This window comes from Eubalaena glacialis, chromosome 16 (assembly GCF_028564815.1).
Source record: "Eubalaena glacialis isolate mEubGla1 chromosome 16, mEubGla1.1.hap2.+ XY, whole genome shotgun sequence".
NCBI lineage: Eukaryota > Metazoa > Chordata > Mammalia > Artiodactyla > Balaenidae > Eubalaena > Eubalaena glacialis.
The window spans coordinates 73551410-73574604 of NC_083731.1; the positions used below are offsets into that span (position 1 = coordinate 73551410).

At 42.5% G+C, this 23195-nt stretch overlaps 1 protein-coding gene across 1 annotated transcript in view; it reads right to left on the bottom strand.

The window, feature by feature from the left end:
• Positions 1-23195, bottom strand: part of LOC133076382 (guanylate cyclase soluble subunit beta-2-like) — a 41430-nt gene that overhangs the window by 15414 nt on the left and 2821 nt on the right. The window contains 9 exon segments of the mRNA XM_061170922.1: positions 2181-2214; positions 2217-2260; positions 2263-2401; positions 4246-4349; positions 5546-5605; positions 5608-5653; positions 6660-6853; positions 9491-9590; positions 13132-13292. Coding sequence (XP_061026905.1) covers positions 2181-2214; positions 2217-2260; positions 2263-2401; positions 4246-4349; positions 5546-5605; positions 5608-5653; positions 6660-6853; positions 9491-9590; positions 13132-13292 — 882 coding nt within the window.

A 23195-nucleotide genomic window follows, 5' to 3' on the forward strand; every position in this document is an offset into this window, starting at 1 on the left:
TCAACGCTCTGGTCCATCCTTCACAGGGCTCCAGCGTGATCATTCTAAATCTCAAATCTGATCACAGTAGACAAAAGTATTTCCAATGACATGATAGAGCTCAAGTCCTCATCTCACCAGCCTCCTCTCCCATCACTCCCTGTACAACTCACTCAGGGTTCCCAGAACATTTCATCTTCCTCTCCAATGTCTCCATGGCTCTGCCTGTGTTTATGCCTAGAATACCTAATAGTCAGTCCAATAGAAAGCTCAAAATATGTGCCCCCTTATATCATATAAAAAATTAACTCAAAATGGATTAAAGACCAAATGTAAGAGCCAAAACTATAAAGCTCTTAGAAGAAAACGTAGGAGAAAAGCTTCATGACGTTGGATTTGGCAGTGATTTCTGGGGTGTGACACCAAAACCACAGGCAACAAAAGGAAAAATAGGTAAAGTGGACAACGTCAAAATTAAAAGCTTCTGTGCATCAAACGACACAATCAACAGAGTGAAAAGGCAACCCACAGGGTGGGAGAAAATATTTGCAAATCATAAGGTGTTAATATCCAGAATATCTGAAGAACTCCTATAACACAACAATAAAACACCAAACAACCTGATTTAAAAATGGGCAAATAATTCAAATAGACATTTCTCCAAAGAAGATATACAAATGGCCAATAAGCACATGAAAAATGCTCAGCGTCACATCATTAGGGAAATGCAAATTAAAACCACAGTGAGGGGCTTCCCTGGTGGCGCAGTGGTTGAGAATCTGCCTGCCAATGCAGGGGACACGGGTTCGAGCCCTGGTCCGGGAAGATCCCACATGCCACGGAGCAACTAAGCCCGTGAGCCACAGCTACTGAGCCTGCGCGTCTGGAGCCCGTGCTCCGCAACGGGAGAGGCCGCGACAGTGAGAGGCCCGCGCACCACGATGAAGAGTGGCCCCCGTTCTCCGCAACTGGAGAAAGCCCTCGCGCAGAAACGAAGACCCAATGCAGCCAAAAATAAATAAATTAATTAATTTAAAAAAAAAATTCTATGAGAACAAAGTTTAAAAAAAAAAAAAACCCACAGTGAGATACCACTTCATACCCATTAGAATACCTATTATCAAAACAAAAACAAAAAACAGTAACAGAGGATAACAAGTGTCCATGAGGATGTGGCGAAATTGGAATTTTTGTGAACTACTAATGGGAATATAAAATGGTGCAGCAGCTATGGAAAACAGTATGGCAGTTCCTCAATAAATTAAAAATAGAATTACCTAATGAACCAGCAATTCCACTTTTGGATATACACTAAAAGGAATTGAAAGTAGGGACTCAAAACATTTATACACCCATGTTCATAGCAGCATTATTCATTATTCAGAAAGTGGAAGCAACGCAACTACCCACTGACAGATGAATTGTTAAGTGAAATGTAGTCTATACATGCGGGAATAATATAATAATAATTCAGCCTTAAAAAGGAAGAAAATGCTGACATATGCTACAACAAGCATGAACCTTGAAGACATCATGCTAAGTGAAAAAAAGACAGTCACAAAAGGACAAATACTGTATGATTCCACTTATATGAGGTACATAAATTAGTCAAATTCATAGAGACAGAAAGTAGAGTGGTAGTTGCCAGGGGCAGGGGGAGGGGAAAACAAGGAGTTGGTATTTAATGGAGTTTCAGTTTTGCAAGATGATAAAGTTCTGGAGATGGATGGTGGTGATGATTACACAACACTGTGAAGGTACTTGCCACTACTGAACTGTACACTCAAAAATGGTTAGAATGGTAAACTTTATGTTATGTAAAGTTTACCACAATTGAAACAAAACCAAAAACAAAACATGTGCCCTATTAACAGTAGGTCAGATGATCACGTTGCTGTATAAAGGACAGACCATTTCAAGAGTACAAATAATACTGACTGCATTCTAAAACTTTTGGTAACAGAGACCAGAATTTTATAATTATATATAAATATAATTAGAGTTCATGTCTAAACTAGACATGGTTGAAGAAATAAAATATATTGTTAGCTATAGATTAAGCCAAATGGGAAAAAAATATACTGCTCTCAATGTAGTCCCCCAATTTTTATCCAACTTTTTTGAGGCAATTAGAAAACTGCTTCTTCCCTTTTTGTCCAGTCTCCCAGAGCAGAAAGCAACGGGGAGGAAGGAGTTACTACCTCGGAGTTTGAGGGTGGGCTGACTTCTCAGGCATCAGGCTTTGCAGGCATCATCTCCCTTTGCGTCTTCAGGACAAATTGTTGATAAATTTGCAGATGCTGAAAAGGTTGAAGGTAACCTGGGGATGGACGATGGAGAAGTACTTATCTAATCGAATCTTCTGGGTTTGGAGTCCTGGGACGTACTTCTGAATGTTCACTCCAGCTTGTTTGACCCGCAGCTATCCACAGAGGACACACATGAGACTACGGAAGAGACAGCAACCTGCACGTAAACTTTCCCCTAGAAATAGCATCCACCCACGATTTGTGACTTGCTAGGGGGAAAAGGGCCAGTAATGGAATAAATACCATGGAAGCAATAAATATTATTTTAAAAAGCAAATCTGCAGCTAATCTCTGAAAGAGCAAAGAATAATCGCATGAGAGTGCCTGAAAGCACAGCATTTCTCTGACTAACAAGAAACAGAGGTTAAAGCTCTCAATGGGGATAATATTTCTTCCCTTACTTCAGTCCTCTCTGTCTTTGTCTCTGTGTCTGTCTCTGTCTCTTTCTTTCTTTGGAATTAACTAATAAAGAAACTAGAAAAAACTGTAGCTTGGATCTGACGCTCAGGTCTGGGTGAAGGAACCCATCATGGAGGTGGGGAGACAACTTTCACTGCCATCTCCAGGGAACACACAGAAGGAAAAAACAAAATGAGCATCCTTTACATAAAAAGTCCAATGCCAGCCCAGGTTATCCAGAAATATTTAAATTAACTTCACTCTGTCAGGTTGCAGAAATCAACCTAGTCTTCTGGAATAAGTGTCATTAAATTTTTGGTTTCTACGCCCAAAACTTAAAAAGAAAGGGAGTGTTTAAGTAGATCAGAATTTTAAATGTTAATAGTAGTAATAATAATAATATCCTCATGGCATTGGGGAAAAGCCACAGTACATAGCTTTATAATTCCCTGGTTGTTTCATAAAGGGGTGTTTGATTTCCTTAGTTAGATCATAAATTCTCTGCAATCAGAGATGACCCTCAAGTGAGTAAACATTAGAGAATCTGTATCCAGCATCCACTGGTAGGTGATGATTTGACATGTCTGTGCATTCACATAAATATCAGAGGAAATCAAAATGGCTGAAGGCATTTTAACTGATAATTTTTGGACCAATTTATTTTGCCTAATTGCCCTTTGAATGAGTTCATAATCAATTCAACTTTATCAATCAATTTTATCCATCAGTTTTATCCAAGGAAATTGATAATGACCACACTTAAATGGTCACCATCCGTCACACCTCCCACAGAACAGTGGCGTGAGTGGGCACAGGCCTCTCCTCTACCTTCAAGATGCAGAAAGAGAAGCTTGGTGGAATTGAGCCAGCCATGGTAGCCACAAGGATGGGGAGTGGTCACATTTAGAATCCCACCCTGCCTTTGCTACTGTGTTCTTTTGTCTCTTGGTATAGTGATTTCAGTGTCATTTCCTTTTTCTTTAATGGCAAACTTGCTCTTGCACTCACTAGTTCAAACCCCTGGGCACTGCTCCCTTCTGTGCCTATCAAGAAGATGCTGCATTCTGGTTTCTGGAGGATGCTACAATGAAAAGGAAGGCAGTGGTCCTGCCAAGCTAAATCCTAGCCTCCCAAACCCTAGGTACTCCTCAGGGACTTGAAAGTCCCCCCCAGCCATAAAAGACTATATGACTGGTGGCGCAGTGGTTAAGAATCCACCTGCCAATGCAGGAGACACAGATTCGTGCCCTGGTCCGGGAAGACCCCACATGCCGCGGAGCAACTAAACCCGTGCGCCGCAACTACTGAGCCTGCGCTCTAAGGCCTTCGAGCCACAGTTACTGAAGCCCACGTGCCACAACTACTGAAGCCCGTGCGCCTAGAGCCCGTGCTCCACAACAAGAGAAGCCACCGCAATGAGAAGCCCGCACACAGCAACGAAGACCCAACGCAGACATAAATAAATAAATAAATTAATTAATTAAAAAAAAAAAAAAGACTATGTGACTTACTCCTCTCCCCAGCCTATCCCCAGTTCAGGAGGGAAAGGGCCTCTTACTGATTCATCAAACACCACATGGAAAGGAAGAGCATTGCAGAATGTCTTCTCTTCAATCCAGAGCCACTCGGGATAAATTGGTTCAAAGGTGTCCCTGAGATGCCCTGGATGGAGAAACAGAATCCCGTTCACGGGCAACTCAGGCCACCAACCCAAGAGAGTATCTCATATGCTTCCCGGGCAAAGCGCAGTCCCCGCTGCTTTCCAAGCTCCCTCAGCATTTCCAGATGGCCACGGCAATTCTGCTTCCAAATTAAAACAAACAGAAAACTTGCTACCAGGTTGAGAAGCCCTCCTGCCCCCTGCCAAGTTTCTGCCCGCCGCTGAAGAGTTCCTGGGCCAATTGAGTGTGTCTCGCCATGAAAACAGGGCCGGCATTGAAAAGCTGACAGCCAGACAATGAGCTCGCGGAGCACAGCGCGCACGCCTGGCCGGTGTCAGGGACATTTGCCATGGAGCTCTGGAGACTGACAGTTTTGGGTGGCACGTGAAAATTTAACCAACAGCCCTATTTGGCAGGGAGTAGAGATTCGAAATGGAGCCTTTTTGATATGAAAATCTCCTAGACAAAGCATGTCAATTGCATGTTTGACTCGCTTGCCATGGCTTGAGGGACTCAAAATTCAGTCCTTTGAGCCCCGCAGACCTTCTCCCAGACGCATGTCATCACGACCCATGGGGCATGACCAGGAGTCTCCAACTCCCTTCTCCCAGTGGGCCGGAGCCCTTGTTCTGACTCGGATCTTAGGTGCTGATCATGAGACCAGCTCAGCGCCAACAGGGGCACTTTTGAGAACCTAATACCTTCATTTTGCAGGTGGAAGATGAAGGACTTAGGTTCCCCAGGGACAGAGCCAGAAATCTACTATCCTGGTTCTCGATCCAGGGTCCTTCGCACTCTTGGACACCATGATTCTTATCTACAGACTTCCGGGCCAGAAATACATCCCAGTCCCGAAGGCCTGAGGAGCTGTGGAAAACTCAGTGTTCTTGATAATATGCCAGCACTCATCCTCCTTCTCTTCAACACAGTCACCAAAAGGGGTTGATTCCAATCCCCTCTCCAGCGGCTTCCCCTGATTACAAGGAGAAACTGCGCCTCCAAGTGACCCCCAACACAAATAAAAGGGGCAAAGGAAGACAAGTTAGAGTCTGATGTTTTAAAGTTAAAAACCATGCCTGCCAAGTCCAAGCTCTGAAGAAATCAGTGACATCCTGATTATAGAGGACTCTGCCCATTTGTGTGCACAAAGCAATCATTCTGCTCTGAGAGCCAAGGTTGGGAGAAGAGCCCACTTACCTTTTCCAAACATGACTATGCTTCTCACAACTTCCCAGCTGGACTTTTTCATGGGACAGAGACACTCAAATATTTCTCTTTCATCCTAAAGAAAGCTGCCTCCAGGGCCTGCAAATGGCAGGGAGAGAAGCATTCAGGTCTGGTCATGTGACAGGAGATGCACGAGGATACACTGTTCCTCTGTGATGGGGCCAGAGGAACAGTGAGGCCACACAAGGTCAACTTTAGCAAGACTTCATAAGCCCCAAAATTGTTATCCAATTAATCCTCATGCTGTTTCTCCACCAAAGGCAGCAAGAACTTTTTACAAAATCTCAAGGTGAGGCTGGCAGGAAAATCACACAGAAACTTCTCTTCCTGTGGTTGAAGATTCTGCAGTGAAAAGACTCTGAGGTGAGCTTTGAATACTCTAAGATATAAACATTGTGTGCTCCAGGAATCACAGACTTCTCTGGATATTCATATGAGCTCTGTGGACACAGAGAGTCATGTACCTAATAGATGTGGTACCTCAACAGATAACAGTCACACCGCAAGCTGCAATTGAGGCAGCCAACCACAGGCTCATGAGTTGACTCCAGACCCCAAATGGCCCCAGCTGCACAAGTGGGCACTCAGGACTTGAAAAGTCAATTTACACCATGAGAATTGCAAAATAAGCCACCAGATCCAAATCTCAAGGACTTTACATTGCTATTTTTTTGTTTACAGGTAAAAATGTTTCAGGCTAAGGTCCATCCCAGAAAGCCTCCCAATTTTTTATCCAAATGAACTTATTCCAGTGGTTCTCAACCAATAGTGACTTTGTCCCCTACCTCTACCCTGGGGATACTTGGCAATGTCTGGAGACATTTTTGATTGCCACAACCTGGGATGGAGGGGGGAGAGCTGGGTGCTGCTAGCATCTAGTGAGTGGGCTAGGGATGCTGCTAAACATGCACAGGACAGTCCCTCATAACAAAGATTATCTGGTCCAAAATGTCAACAGTGCTGAGACTGAGAAACCCTGCCCTAAATCCACAATTAGAAGGTCCAGTTCTTTGCATAGATCGTTCCAAGACTAGTCACTCCACCAGGAGGAACTGTGCTTTCTGAAGACACAGCACACTGGTACCTCTTGGTCTCTCTGGCTGTCCTGAGTGTCTTGTGATCCCTTTGGCTTTGCCCTTCTCATCTGTCTGTGCGACTTCTGCACGATCAGAAACACAACATGCTCCTTCTTCCCTGTCCTCTCCTCTTGATTTACGTCAAGGATATCCATGGTCACGTCAATGTCAAAGAAGTCTTTGGCCACAGCCTCAATGATACCTGCAGCAGAAGGATACCTATTGGTGAGGGATGGCAGAAGGCAGTTGTGTCAGCAAAAATCATAAAATAATCAGGTTATACAACTTTTGATAAATATTCCAGAGTTCACCAAGCCCAGGCCCTGCATCAAGGCAGGCAGCATATGACAGATTAATAAATTAAAAAACAATAACTTAAAAGCAGAGAGTTACACACTGGATACTAAATATATCCCTGCTACTCTGATTTCTTTTTTTTTTTTAACATCTTTATTGGAGTATAATTGCTTTACAATGCTGTGTTAGTTTCTACTGTATAACAAAGTGAACCAGCTATATGTATACATATATCCCCATATCCCCTCCCTCTTGTGTCTCCCTCCCACCCTGCCTATCCCAACCCTCTAGGTGGTCACAAAGTACTGAGCTAGTCTCCCTGTGCTATGTGGCTGCTTCCCACTAGCTATCTATTTTACATTTGGTAGTGTATGTACATCAATACCACTCTCTCACTTTGTCCCAGCTTACCCTTCTCCCTCCCTGTGTCCTCAAGTCCATTCTCTACATCTGTGTCTTTATTCCTGTCCTGCCCCTAGGTTCTTTAGAATCTTTTTTTTTTTTTTAGATTCCATATATATGTGTTAGCATACGGTATTTGTTTCTCTCTTTCTGACTTACTTCACTCTGTATGACAGACTCTAGGTCCATCCACCTCACTACAGATAACTCAATTTCGTTTCCTTTTATGGCTAATATTCCATTGTATATATGTGCCACATCTTCTTTATCCATTCATCTGTCAATGGACACTTAGGTTGCCTCCATCTCCTGGCTATTGTAAATAGTGCTGCAATGAACATTGCAGTACATGCCTCTTTTTAATTATGTTTTCTCAGGGTATATCCCAGTAGTGGGATATACCTCCATACTGTTCTCCATAGTGGCTGTATCAATTTACATTCCCAACAACAGTGCAAGAGGGTTCTCTTTTCTCCACACCCTCTCCAGCATTTATTGTTTTAGATTTTTTGATGATGGCCATTGTGACTGGTGTGAGGTGATACCTCATTGTAGTTTTGATTTGCATTTCTCTAATGATTAGTGATGTTGAGCATCCTTCCATGTTTTTGTTGGCAATCTGTATATCTTCTTTGGAGAAATGTCTATTTAGGTCTTCTGCCCATTTTTGGATTGGGTTGTTTGTTTTTTTGACATTGAGCTGCCTGAGCTGCTTGTATATTTTGGAGATTAATCCTTTGTCAGTTGCTTCATTTGCAAATATTTTCTCCCATTCTGAGGGTTGTCTTTTTTTCTTGTTTATGGTTTCCTTTGTTGTGCAAAAGCTTTTAAGTTTCATTAGGTTCCATTTGTTTGTTTTTGGTTTTATTTCCATTTCTCTAGGACATGGGTCAAAAAGGATCTTGCTGTGATTTATGTCATAGAGTGTTCTGCCTATGTTTTCCTCTAAGAGTTTTATAGTGTCTGGCCTTCCATTTAGGTCTTTAATCCATTTTGAGTTTATTTTTGTGTATGGTGTTAGGGAGTGTTCTAATTTCATTCTTTTACATGTAGCTGTCCAGTTTTCCCAGCACCACTTACTGAAGAGGCTGTCTTTTCTACATTGTATATTCTTGCCTCCTTTATCAAAGATAAGGTGACCATATGTGCGTGGGTTTATCTCTGGGCTATCTATCCTGTTCCATTGATCTATATTTCTGTTTTTGTACCAGTACCATACTGTTTTGATTATTGTAGCTTTGTAGTATAGTCTGAAGTCAGGGAGCCTGATTCCTCCAGCTCTGTTTTTCTTTCTCAAGATTGCTTTGGCTATTCGGGGTCTTTTGTGTTTCCATACAAATTGTGAAATTTTTTGTTCTAGTTCTGTGAAAAATGCCATTGGTAGTTTGATAGGGATTGCATTGAATCTGTAGACTGCTTTGGGTAGTATAGTCATTTTCACAATGTTGATTCTTCCAATCCAAGAACATGGTATATCTCTCCATCTGTTTGTATTTCTAGTTTAACATCTATTCATTTGTTTTTTTCCAGGAAGGCAGTCAACTCATTAAACAAACTCTGGAGAAAATGTAAGCAAAATTCAATTGTAAAAGCATTAAGGATCATGTTTTTAAAAGTGTTCCTCTAGGGATCTATCCCAGGGTTCTAATATAAAACATGGGGAAAGCATGCATGAAGATGTTCATCACAGCACTGTTTGCAATAGCAAAAGAGTAGTAGTATTAACTAAAAGTTCAACCATACGGGACTAGTTAATTACTACATGAAATATGATTCAGCCATTGAAGACGGTGGTTTTAAAGACCATGTGAAAACATAAAAGGATCCCTTTTCTATAATGCTGAATACAAAAAAAAGATACAAAATAATATGCAGAATTATCACAACTATGTAAAAACTCACATATTGAAAATGCTGAAATAAAAATGAAAATCATTCCTTCTTTTGGTACTTGGAAACTTATTTTAAGGCTCAACTTTAGGAGTTATGGTCAAGATAGCAAAGAGTCAGACTGCACAAGAGATGGAACTTTAACCTCCTACCCACAGCCAGCTATTACTCATCCTAGGGAATTTATGGGGAAAGACTTCCTTACTCTGGAGACCTCAGAGCTCTGGGTCTGGTTAAGCCACCCGCCTACCTGGTACAATGTGGCACAGACCACTTCTATCAGAGTAGTAATGGAGAAGCATCTTCCCATCTGCTCCTCTCTCCACACAAAACGATGGTGCATTCATCTCCTAATTAAAAGACACAGCACATTTTTCCCAGTGGATACAATTTCTCTAAATTATGCTTCTGAGGCTTTGTGAAACTTACTCATTACATCATGCAGAACTGTATCCCCAAACCCCCTCCAATCACATAAAAATAAAATCTACCATGGTTTCGGCCCCTAAAAGTCAGGAATTTTATATTATACCTAAGCACATAACCAACTCTATATGGCAAGCATTAGCAAGCATTGCCATTAGCTCCATTGTAAAGAGGAGGAAACTGAACCTCAGGGAAGTTAAGGCCAAATTCATGATAGAACAACATCTTGACACCCAAATGAACCTTTCTGCCTTGCCATGCTGCTTCTACCTACACTCCAAGGAGTGGATGGCTGCCATTCTTGGCCTGTGACCAAGTGACCATGAGCATCTTTACTCTGAAAGATCAGGGGCTCAGAAGAATTGGCAAGTGGAGAAAAGTTCATCTCTTGTTCTGGAAGGATAATGCCATCTGTGGTGCAAAGTTGCATGTCTGGAAAATCAAGGATACATCAGAAGAGATCATCTTTCTCCAGGAATAAATGTTGACATCAAGTGTGTACCATCTCATGGTAGATTGTGTCAGGACATAAGGATAAAGACTTTGCCTGGGGGAATCCCTGAGAGAAACAATTTTCTCTCCCATTTGATTAGTAAGCAGCTCAGTACCCCGGCTCACAGCTTTTGGTCTGAGTGACAGAAGAGATTAAGGAAGTGTGTTTCTTCTGAGATTTTTGTTCTCTTCCAAAGTGGTGGTGGTAGTGGGGGCTGGAGGGGGAGTAGGGAGGAGGTGGGGAGGGGGTGCTAGTTAAAATGAAGGGTTTTTTGCCAAGTATTTATCTTTCCAAAAGCATATACAAAGAGAAAGTATGTATTTGTGTGTTTACATTTTGACTGAATCTAAAGAAGATTTGAGGCAGCACATATAAAAAGCATATGATGAAACAGAAAATTAAGTTATTTCAAAAAATTATATCCAAACCCCACATAGCAAAAAAATAATAATAACAGAGTACAAAAGGGCTGAAATTAAAATCCACAAGCTTTTGCTACCATTTCCACCCTCACTTCTCACCCTAGCCTAGGCCACTTCCTAGACATACTTCTCAAAGTTTGTGCTTTTAATCCTTCTGGTCAATGTCTCCAACTCTCTAAATAATAAGGTTATACTTTTATTTTTAAAAATTGAAATAGGGTTTTATAAAAGTGGAGAACTAGGGCAATGGGAACATAATGAGAAGTCAACCAGAGCATGGTCTTTGGAGATGGACGCACTTGGGGTTGGGTCCTGGCTCAGCCACCACAACCTGGGCAATTTGGGACAGTTACTTGACCTTTCTGGACCTCAGTTTTTTCATCTGTATAATGGGAAGAATAAGAGTACCTAATCTTAGGGGTAAGAGGATAATTCAATGTTTATACATGAGTTAGCCCAATATCTGTCTCATAATTGGCCCTCAAATGAAAGTTAGCTAAAAAATAACAAGATTAAAGGCACAGTTAAAACCAGAAATGTAAGCCTTCAGGTACTGCCAAATTACTAGAGACAGACATAAAGAAAAAGTCAGGTTTATCTTACTGTATTTTTGCCTAAAGAGATAATCTATAACCTTTTGTCCAGTAGAAAGTACTATACAACAACCAGATATCATTGCACGTATTTTATTTCAGCTTGTGTGTGTGTGTGTGTGTGTGTGTGTGTGTATATAGTATATTTATATATTTTATTTATCTCATTATGTGCAAAATGTCCTTACTGACCCCAGAGAAGTTCTAGTCTATTGCTTCTCTAACACTGGTTTTAGCATATGAAGGAATGACTAACAGAGGAAGGGTAGCAGGAGTAGGCATAAAAACAATGGACTTGGGACTTCAGAACCTCGGTTCCTTTCATCTTATTCCTAAGAATGACAATAATATTGTGAGAACAATATCTAGAACATAAAAGAGATTCCATAATATTTTTATTTAATGAATTAAAAAATATTAATATCTTCTCCAGAACTGTGACTTAAAATATTAGCCCAATTTTCAAATGAAAGATGTGATATTTAAAATACTATGGAAGATTACTTAAGGGCCTTAATTGTATTTCTTTCCATAGTAATTGTAGTGATTTAGCAAAGAAATTTAAAAGGAAGTTGCCATATGAATTATTGTAATTTTAAAACTGGCCATACAGAAAAGAGAGGAAGAAAACATAAAGGAAGGAAGTTATTAAACATGGAATGCCTTATCTGGACTGATTACAATGCTAGAGATTTCTACATGTTATCTCCTGTAATCCACACATCACTATGGAGTAAATTTTTTTTTCCTATTCATTCCTTTTTGTCTCTCTGTGTGTCCAATGCCTAAAAAGTACTTGGCACATAGTAGGTACTCAATACATATTTATTAAACAAATAAGTGAAAAAAATTGAAGACCAGAGAGGGCAAGTAACTTGCCCAAGATCACACAGCTAGGAAGTTGCAGAGCTGGTCAGACAGCATCATAGGCTCATGTGACCCCACAGCCAGGGCTCTCTTCACTCCCTCTTCCTGAGTAGTTCACATGATAACAACAGGACAGATCCGACTACTCATCCTACTTGAAGTCAATTAAGTCTCCAAGCCTCTTATTCCTTACTTGAAAATTGGAGGAAATAACTGTTTTCCCATTTAACACCTATGAGGATACATTGCGGTTCATGAGGCACTTCCACATTCATAATCCCACTTTCTCCTCATGACTACCCGTCAAGGGTAGTTATGAGCATTCAATATAGAAACGGTGAAGAAAGAGCGTAGCAAACTCTGAAGGGCCCTAGAAACAAATATTAACTTTTATATAAAGTAATAAACTATTAATATGATATGTGCAAATGCCACTTTGCCTTTTCAATGAAGCATTTTCTTTTTTAAAAAATAAAAGGGAGTCTGGCCATTTAAATTTCCAATGATCTCTACAAACAAGAAAACCAAGGACTGAACTCCAGAAGGACATATCCCAGTAGGGAAATTAGTTTAGCACCTCAGGCAGTCACTTCGTGGGTTAATCACAGTTGGATGGTTTCCGATTCCGGCTCTTGGCCCTGTCAAGTCTTTCCTTCTAATACATGAATAAATGAATCTGGCTGCACAAGTTATTTATCAGCTCCTTCCAGGCCAGGAAACCTGAGGAGAGATTTTGCAAATCCACTGAAACCTGACTGGCTCCCAGCCTTTGTTCCCATTGTGATCAATCTTCTGGATTTAATGTCAAACCCCCCACCAGCCGCCATCAGAATAGGCCCTCCCCCATCACAAAAGCGACCCCTCCAGCTTGCCCTTCTTTGATTCTTGCCGGCCAGTTTATAAAAATGGGCAACAGGTTTTCATTTTCCATTCTTTCCCCAGAGAACTCAGCCCACCGACGCCACGTACCAAGCATTCCACAGGCCCCTGGCAACTGCACCCTCTTGGGGGAGGCGGTGAGATGGCCCAGAACTGCTAGAGTCACCTGCTTCTTCTCAGGGCCAGCAAGATCAGACCTAGATAGGCTTACCTGATAAGAGAGCGCCAGGTAATTCTGGAGGGCATCTAGGTTTTCAGTAAACTCCGTGAGATTTCCTCCCAGTGTCCATAACATCCTGTCATCGCCAGACATCTTGCAGGATTTAAAGAAGTATTCCCCAAAGAGTTTCAGAATGGCTTCCATGGAGACACCTGTGGAATCCAAAATAAAAGCACCGGCCAGGTATTCATTCTCATTTTCACAGTCTTCATTCGCTTCCAAAGGGTTCCAATCCCAGCTCTGTGATACGTTTCTGAATTCTCTCTAAGGCTTCACTTTCCTCATCAGTAAATGCCAATAATACCATCGAGGGCACGGGGCCACCATGAGAAGCCCCGTGCAGCCTGGCATCTAGTAGGTGCTCGTTAAATTGGTGAGTCCCCCCAATCCTACCCTGGTCTTTTCCATGGCTCCCGTGGCAGAAATTTCTCTAGAATCCAGAAGGGGGTTCAAGGCTGTCAGATTCCTGTGACAATTTCTCCTGCCATCTTTAGACATCTTTGAACACAATGGCCATTAAGTGAACTAAAAAGCTACTTCTGAGAAATAATTAATACTGCAACTGAAAAACAATACCAACAAATTCATACTATATCAATTGAGCCAAAAGAGGATACCAAATATTTGCAGTGGTTTCCCCTTTCTTTCTCATCTCCTCAGCATCCTAGTCTTCTTTTTTTTTTATGATAAGACCAATTATGCAAATATTTATTTTTAGGATCTTTATATGCTATTTACTCATTTTTTTTATACAGCAGGTTCTTATTACTTATCTATTTTATACATATCAGTGTATACATGTCAATCCCAATCTCCTGATTCATCCCACCACCACCACCCACCCCCCGCTTTCTCCCCTTGGTGTCCATATGTTTGTTCTCTACATCTGTGTCTCTATTTCTGCCTTCCAAACCGATTAATCTGTACCATTTTTCTAGATTCCACATGTATGCGTTAATATATGATATTTGTTTTTTTCTTTCTGACTTACTTCACTCTGTATGACAATCTCTAGGTCCAACCATGTCTCTAGTCTTCTTTTCAGGGCAGTTTTTACATTACATCCTCCACAGAAATTTCTCTGACTATCCTACATCACACTGACTTCTCTCTTCCTAAGTGCTGCATTTTTCTTTTCTTCCTAACCGTATGGTAATTCTGAAGGGCAGTGACCTCACACTACATGTTTTCTGAGGTGGACACAAAGTGGGTGCTTGATAAATCCCTGGGGGTAGGTTTTCGGTGTGAGCGGGGCTATTGCCCCATCTGCTCTGCTGGACTAGATTGCGTGCCATCATTTGCTTCATGGAGGGGCATGGAGTGTTTTTAAAGAATGTTTTTTATAGTTCCTGAAACCATCATTAATCAATGTTATTTTACTCAGTGCTTGCCAAAATATTGTAAGAGGGATCACCTTATTAACATGTCCCCTTTTTCACAGGTGAGACCATGGAGGCTGAGAGTCACCTATGTGAATTGACCTAAATTACCCAGGGTGGCAGAGGCTCTAACTCTAAATGTGGTGCTTTTTGTGCCATATCCCACAGCCTCTGGAACACCAGTTAGAGAGAAAAGGGGTCTCCCCCAAGGTAGGGGCTGCTTATAGGTTTTCATTATTGATACAGGAGACAGTACATCCATTTTCTGTGAGAGAACACTCTCTTATTTAGGTTGGTGTGGTGAATCATGATAGGTGGTGTGGTGAATCACGATAGGTCCTGAGGGCTGGGAGAAAGTCTGGAATACCCAGGCTGATGGGAGACCTGCCAGATTCACAATCACCAGAATCCGTGGCTGGACCCTTGCAGGTTCTATGAGGCTCTGGCTGGGTCTAGAATTCACAAGTGGCTTTCAGGTCTCCAATTCCTACGCTATCCAGGACCAATTCCTACGGGAGTGGCAAAGGATCCGAGGAGGTCTGGGCACTTTCCAGCCTCTACTTGCTTCCTAAGATGGTCTGAGCAGCAGCTTCCCTACATCTCATTGTCCATAGCCAGACTATTGGACAGATAATTGTTCTGCGATCTGAGCAGAGAGTCCCCACTGAGTTGGTCAGGTCTCATCAGAGATGAATTATTTATACATCCCAAAAATGTATTAGCCAGGTCTTCAGAATCCAAACAAAGCTTGGGACGGTAGGGTGGATGGTGGTATATGGCTTGTGTAAATTGCCTCTGCCGGGTTCTCTGCTTGTGGGTCCATCCCTAGCTGGATGCAGGCACGTTTGTCTATAACAGCAATCAAGAGCCACCTGCTAACCCCCAAAGGAACTGGAATAATAAATTCCACTCCTGTCTTTTTCAGTGCTGATGAGCCCCTGGGAGGAGAACTCCTGAAAAGTACATGGACACATGTGGAATTGTTCCTTCCTCTTTCCTCCTTCCACCCCTCCTTTCCTGCTAAATCTAGCTTGTTCAAGCTGAGGAAAAAAAAAAAAAAAAAAGCCAGCTGTGCTGAGCATCCCCTAGGCTGGAGCTCTGAGCAGGTGCATCCTGTAACCTGCTGGGAAAGCACAATCCCAGAGACCTCCCCATCCCAGGGACCTCTCTCAGGTGGATTGGGCTGTCTGCAAGACCAGCAAAGTTGTATTAAAGTGGCAGTAGCAGCCTTGTGTAGAAAGACTGTCTGCTTGAGTTTTAGGTCTATAAACATACAAAAATCCATGAAGTTTCTTGTTCCAGTCACTGGTTATTTTGTCTCTGGGCACCCAGCTCTGTTCATAGGAAGGACATCTGGCTGAGTGGCCGACTCTTCCTTGTACAAGCATCTTGGGTTTGGGTGTGGTCTTTTCCATCCGTGCTGGGTTTGGGGCTTCCTGTAGGATTTGTAGTTGAGAATGCTTGTCCAGCAGAGGACAAAGGTCACTTTTCAAAACCAACACCTGAATCGTGTAGTTATACAGTTTCCCCTCAGTGAACTTAGGATTCCACGAGTTTTCTAAGTCACAGGGGGTCAGAAATATATAGGAAATGCCAAGAAAATGCAAGAGAGAACGAAACACAAGTCATAGATGCCTCAGCATATTTTTTGATAGTGCAAAGGAGAGTCTATAACATGCTTAGTATTCTATCTTTTGTGTAGCAAATAAGGGGAAATAAGGAAATATTCATCTATCTACTTATTTGTACAAAAATAAACACAAGAGACTATTGAGACTGGTTATCTACAGGGCACTGGGAATGGGTAGAAATGTTAGAATGGTTGTGGAGTGTGTGTGTATGCAGGTGGTGGGGAACTTCTCTGAATGTAATTTTTTGCAGAGTTCTGGTTTGCAGAATCATGTTAATGATTCATACGCTTAAATTAAAGAAAATAAGATCAATAAGGGTAGGGAAAACTCTAAGATGGAATACAAACAGAAACATAATTAACAAAACAGTATTTCAACAGAACAGTTCTGAATAACCTAATTGCCCAAGAAAAAAATAACCCAGTAAAATTTGAACATAGTATTTAGACTTTGTCCTTAGGCTAAAGACAAAACAAAATTTAAACAAGTATTTGACTGTAGTGAGTAGGCTTCCTTCTCACAGCAGTATGGGTCAGCAATTCTGAAACGACTTTCTGAACACTCAAGGATGAAACCTGTAAGTAAATACGTGGTAAATGATGGGAACCAGCTTTCTCATTGTGTGAGAAAGAAGAAGACTAGAATGAAGCCTGTGGTGTAGATTAGGAAATCTACCCTAAGAAGACCACAAAACCCATCACAGTTTCAGATAGATGGATAAAAGGAAGAAAGAGAGGGAAGAAGACGACAGATAGATGGATGGTGTGTGTGTGTGTGTGTGTGTGTGTGTGTGTGTGTGTGTGTGTGTTCAGGGTTCCTTGGAGAAATGGCAGATTTCAGGGCTGGGGCAGGAAAATGATGAGTTTATAACATCTTGTCACACCAGAAAGTAAAGAAGTGATCAAAGAATGATGGGGGAGGGAGGGTGGGAGGGAGACACAAGAGGGAGGAGATATGGGGATACATGTATACGTATAGCTGATTCACTTTGTTATACAGCAGAAACTAACACACCATTGTAAAGCAATTATACGCCAATAAAGATGCTAAAAAAAAATTAAGAATGATGGGGACATGTCAAGGACACAAGGACCAGCTTGGAGGAGCTCTAACTGGCTAAATCTTGGAGAATTTGAGCATCAAAATAATTAAAGGATTGCAACCTACTAAAAAATGAGTCAAGCGTTCACACTGGGGTGGATGGATAGATAGATGGATAGATAGATAGATAGATGATAGATAGATAGATAGATAGGGAAAATTCTTCCTTATAGTAGAAATTCAACTAATAAATGTAAAAGAAATGATATACTTAGAAAATCACCGTTTGGCCACTCTTATAATTATTAATTCAGATAAGAATCACCAATGAATACTAAAATTAGGGAAGGAGAAGTTTGAGAAACAACAAGATAACATACATAGTCTGAAAGTATCTTCTCACAAGATACTAATTTCAAAGGGAAAAAATAATAACTTTACAGTGGAGAAACCTGGCAGATTCCATATTAACTAAGCGATCAAAGTTAACACCAATAATGGGACAAATCGACATAAGATGCCTCCTGATATGATGAACTGGGAAGGAAAAAACATCACTCTGTGGTCTTTCCACCAAGAAAGCATAGCCTGAATTGAATCATGAGAAGATATCAGATAATCCTGAGTTGAGGGGCATGCTACAAAATAGCTGACCAGAACTTTCCAAAGATGTCAATGTTATAAGACCCAAAGAAAGACTTGGGGACTGTTCCAGACTGCAGAAAGCCAAAGAAATGTGACAACTGACATGATCCAGGGTTTTCTTTTGTCCTACAGGTCATTACTGGGAAAGCTGGAAAAATCTCAATGAAATCTGTAGATGAGATAATAGCACCATATCAATGTTCACTTCCTGAGTTTGATAGTTGTACTGTAGTTACTTAAGAGAACTTTTAGGGATAAAGAGACATCATTTTCTTAACATACCAACGATTCAGGAAAAAAATATATATATAGATATAGATATAGAGAGAAGGATAGAGCCAACATGGTAAAATGTTAACATTTGGGGAATATAGATGAAGAGTCTATGGCAATCCTTTGTACTATTCTTACAAACCTTCTGTGAGTTTGAAATTATGTCAAAGTAAAAAGGTTTTTCCGATTGTCCTGAAAAGACCTTAGGAAATCTAATATAAGAAGACCACAGTTATCCACGGCCATCTGAGATACGGCTGGGTCCTGGGCCTCTGTAATATTCTGAATTTTGAATTTTGCTAGGTATAATCAGGGTATTATGATTATGCTTTACAATGTCTTTATGTTGTTAGAGACTCATACTGAAATATTTACAGGTACAATTATGGGAAACCTGAGATTTGCTTTAAGACTTTCCAGCAAGAACAAAACCAGAAAAAAGGGTAGAGGAACCAGAGAGATGAAACGAAATTGGTGAAATAGGAATAATGATTGAAGCTGGGTGAAGGGTATGTGGGCTTCAGTGTATAATTCTCTCGACTTTAGTGTATGTGTGAAAATTCTATTAAAAAGTGGGTTTTTTTTTTTTTTAAATAGAAGACTTCTTCGATGGCAGGGAAATAAGTGTCACAAAGTGTCTGTGCTTGGCTTCCCAGGAGAGCTGTAGAGCCTTCTGGGGAGTTTTTCAATCGGAATGATGTATAAACTCAAACTTTCTGACTTAACAAGCTTGGCTCTTTGGCGTCACCAGGAAATGTTTACTAATTGCTGGGCGACACCTCAAGGAACTGGAAAGAGCAGAGGTAGGCTGTACAGGGCAGCGGGAGGGGACACCTGCTAAGGCTCAGTGGGGGCCCCAGAGCCACCGCCGCCCACGCTGGGCCTTCTGGGCAAAGGGCTGCTCGGGTCTGGACTGCCCACGACCCTTGCCTGCTTGCCATCACCCAGAAACAGGCAACAAGACCCTCATTGTGACCATCCTCATGGTGACCCACCTGAGGCACCCAGAAAAGCATGTGCCCTTCCACAAGACAGGGAAGTGATTGCCACACATTTCTGAGAGTTTTCTATTGAAAATGGGTATTTTTTTCCCCAAAGCTTTGGTTTCCAAAAGAATAAGTTTTAGGTATCGGGAAAGAACTATTCATCTAGAGTACTCTCCTTCTCAAATAATATATGGCTTCAGCCAGGCACGAGATAACCAGTGGGGAAATCGTCTGTAAGGAGATAGAGGCCTTTAAGAAACGGAGAAGGGAACTTCCCTGGTGGTCCAGTGGTTAAGACTCCACGTTTCCATTGCGGGGGACACAGATTCGATCCCTGGTCGGGGAACTAAGATCCTGCATGCCACACGGCGTGGCCAAAAAAAAAAAAAGAAGAAGAAGAAGAAGAAGAAAAGGAGAGGAACAGCTGCCCATGTTGGTACCATAGGTTGCAAGAAGGAAACAGACTCTAAATTGGGAGGGCTGGGTTCCAGGTGCAGCAATAAGTTGATCAGGCAATAGAGAAAAGGGAGCTGGGAAATGGATGCAGGCAGCTCTGGTGGGAGACCCTTTGCAGCCAGGGCGCAGTCTCACTCATGCCTGGTATAAGCTGCCAGCTTCTTGGTGAGCTTTGAAACAGAGACGTTGGCCCAACTAGGGGTCCACTGGGTGGTCTCAGTGGACCTGCTTTGCTGGTCCACTGAGAGAGAGGGGCCTGCTTTGCCGAGTACCCACTCTGTGGTAGGCACTTTGCTTACATTACTGGACTTCATCTTTAGGATAACCATCCAAGGTAGGTGCTGTAGGTACCAGCGACGTTTACCGATGGGGAATTTGCCCCAGGTTACCCTATTAGGAGGCGATACAGCCAGGGGACTCACCCAGGGCTCGCTGATTCCAAAGCCCTCCCCAGAGATCTCATGCCCACCCAGCCAACTGCTCCTCCCGCCCGCAGGCTGCAGCGATGGCCTTGGAGTCAGGACACCTGAGTTCCAGCTCCATTTTTGGTTGGTTGCAGGGTTTGGGTTGCTTATCCTACCTCAGAGGGTCACAGTAAAGATCAGATATGATAAGGCCTGATTTCAGGACTTTGTAAAATTTTATGCTGTTACTCTTCTTTTTACAGAGGTAGGTGCAGAGAAGGCTTGCTGGCATTTGCTGATGGCTAACTGTTGAAATGCGTTTCACTACTGGTTTCTTAGCGAGCAAAGTCTAGACGGGCACAACTGTGTCCAATGGCTGTTGTGTGTTGTTTTGAATTTTGTCACTTCAGATCACTAATAACCCACTTACAGACTAAGTAGGCACTTATTCATATACAGAACAATTCTTATGCAAGGCTCAACCTGCCATCTGGTCCCATCCTGAATTATGCTAATTAGAAAGCACAGAGCTATGCAGTGGCAGAGCGGTCTGGAAAAGTCCCAACAATTGCTTAAAGGTAGAGAAACGGCATTCTGGAGCCCACTTGGAAGGCAAAGCACTAACGAGTGGTAATGGAGCATGCTTTTTTCTTTGTCTAAGGGAAGAGTTTGTCTCAATTGACAAGTGTCTTTCATTAAACAGTGAAATGCCCTTCCTGCAGAATTCTTTCCTTCGGCAGTGACTTGCTCTCTCTGATTCATGGGAGATAGATGTTAGACATGATAGATGGATAGAAAGATAGAAAGATAGATACATAGATAGGTAGATAGATGATAGATAGATAGATAGATAGATAGGCAGGTAGATGTACAGGCAGGGCACTCACCCAGGTCTATCTGATTCCAAAGCCTTTGCTAGAGACGTAGTCAGTCTATATATCTATATCTGTATCTATATCTGTATCTATTTCTATCAATAGATAGATAGATGTGGAGAGAAACCACGCAGCCTACGCTTCCCAGGGCCATCCTGATTCCAATTCTCAAGCATGTGTTTACTCAGATTTGAATCTCAACTTTTGATTTGAAAAATGCATTCACTGCACTTAGATACCCTTTCAGGGATAGGCCAACAGATGTCGTTGAGATAAACAAGAAGAAAACACCCTTCTGATTTTCAAAGCAGGACAGATAGAAATCACAGCGGTAGACTTTGGCCTTTGGTAGAAAAGCGATGTGAGTCAGACCATACATTGGTCTATAAACTTGTTGCTGCCCCTGAACGTATTAGTTGGTTTGGAACTGTGAATGCACTGGGGCAGGTGTGTGACGGGATCTCTCTGCTAAAGGTACTGCTACACCACATGATGTCCACAATCATACATAGTTACAGAAACAGCCTGGGCGTGATATTAGACGTATGTAGCATTTCTTTCTGGACATATAAAAACTTATTAGATTCCTGTACTGGTTTGCCAGGGCTGCCTTAACTACATGCTGTAGACTGGAGGGCGGCCTAAATAACAGAGATTTATTTTTTCACAATTCTGGAGGCTAGAAGTTCAAGATTAAGGTGCCAGTATGGCCGGGTTCTAGTGAGAGCTCTCCTCCTGGCTTCTCCCTCTGTCCTCACATTGTGTGTGTGGTGCGGAGTGGGTGGAGGGAGAGACAGACAGACAGACAGAGACACAGAGAACGAGCTCTCTCTAGTGTCTCTTCCTATAAGGGCGCTAATGCCATCACGGGTCCCATCCTCATAACCTCATCTAAACCTAATTATCTCCCCAAAGGCCCCACCTGCAAATACCATCACACTAGGGGTTAGGGCTTCAACAAATCAATTTGGGAGGGGGCACAATTCAGTCCACAGTAGTTCTTCAATAAAAAGAGATTTTAAAAATCTTGAAAAATGTCTGTTTCTTACAGATCCGTTCTCCAGATCATGAGATGAGTATACTTTTCCTGTAAAGGGCAAATAGTAAATATTTCCAGCTTTGAAGGTCGTCTGTGGAGTAGTGCATGTTAGAATAAGGAGTGCGTGCTTTGAGAAAACATATTTAACACCATAACCGCATATTTAAAAATACTAAAAAGCAATGTTTAAGAAAATGAACCCCCAAATCTCTTCGGCATGTGTGTTAAACCAGAAGATGGAGAGGTAGCACCCGGGGCAGGCGTGCTGCTGCAACTTGGACAGAAGGGCTGCTACTTAGGAGCAGAGCTGAGTCTGGAAGCTGGGGCTCTGGGCTCCCAGCCCAGGGGTGGCCCAGTGCTATACAGAGCACACCCTCTGGGGTCAAACTCCTGCAGGAAATCTCACACCACCTGCCTTTGGACAGCCCAAGCCCCACACAAACCTCCCCCAGCATCAGCTACGGGGATGACAAAGGGGTCTGGGAGCCCCCCAAACAGGCAGGACAGAGTACGAGTGGGGTTTGCAGGTGGCACTGGCCTACTTTTTCTCCAGAAGCTCTCCCTGTGAGCCCCTTTGGAGAAGGGGGTTGACGGGGAGATGCCCAGCTGTGACTGCTGGGAGGCCGCATGAGCCCTGCCTGCCAACCGCCTGTGTCCTCTTTCAAAGCGTCACTGCCAAGGGAAGCCGGGCACTGGCTTTGGAAAGTGTCCGGAGATGTTGTTGCTCTTGGATCCCAGATTCAAGGAGCTGAACGATCGAATGAACATTTCACTCCCTGCACCTCATTTCCAATCTCAGAGACAACCTTATCGAGTTCTGTTAGGAGGTGCAGGTGACAAGTGACTAGGAGATGACAAACCTCTGACTGGACCTATTGATGCACCGGATTCCTCCTCGCTCCAATCACCATGATTCTGCCAGCCCTCATTGGCACCACTGGCCCCTGCTTGGCTCAGACAAACAGACTGATGAGCCCGGGGCAGCAGGTAGCCCAGAATGCTGGGGACAGCAGGTGACCGCCCCTGGCTGGTAAGAGTCTGCTCATCACACACGTCTACCCCTTAAGCCTCAACGACCCCCCTCGAGGCTTTGCAGACACTCCCAGCTTCTCCCAGATGCAGATGCCCAGAAGGTTTTCTGCATCCAGGAGATGACCGGGAACATAAGAAGACACGGATGTTGGTCAAATCGCCATGTGAAAATCCAGGGAAAAGCCCTCTTTTCTATTGGATCCAGGTGCATGAGGTTAAGGCTGGCATATTTATTTTTTAATCAGAGAATTCTTCGGAGATTCAAAGGAAGGGGAAATAAACACAATGCCTCAC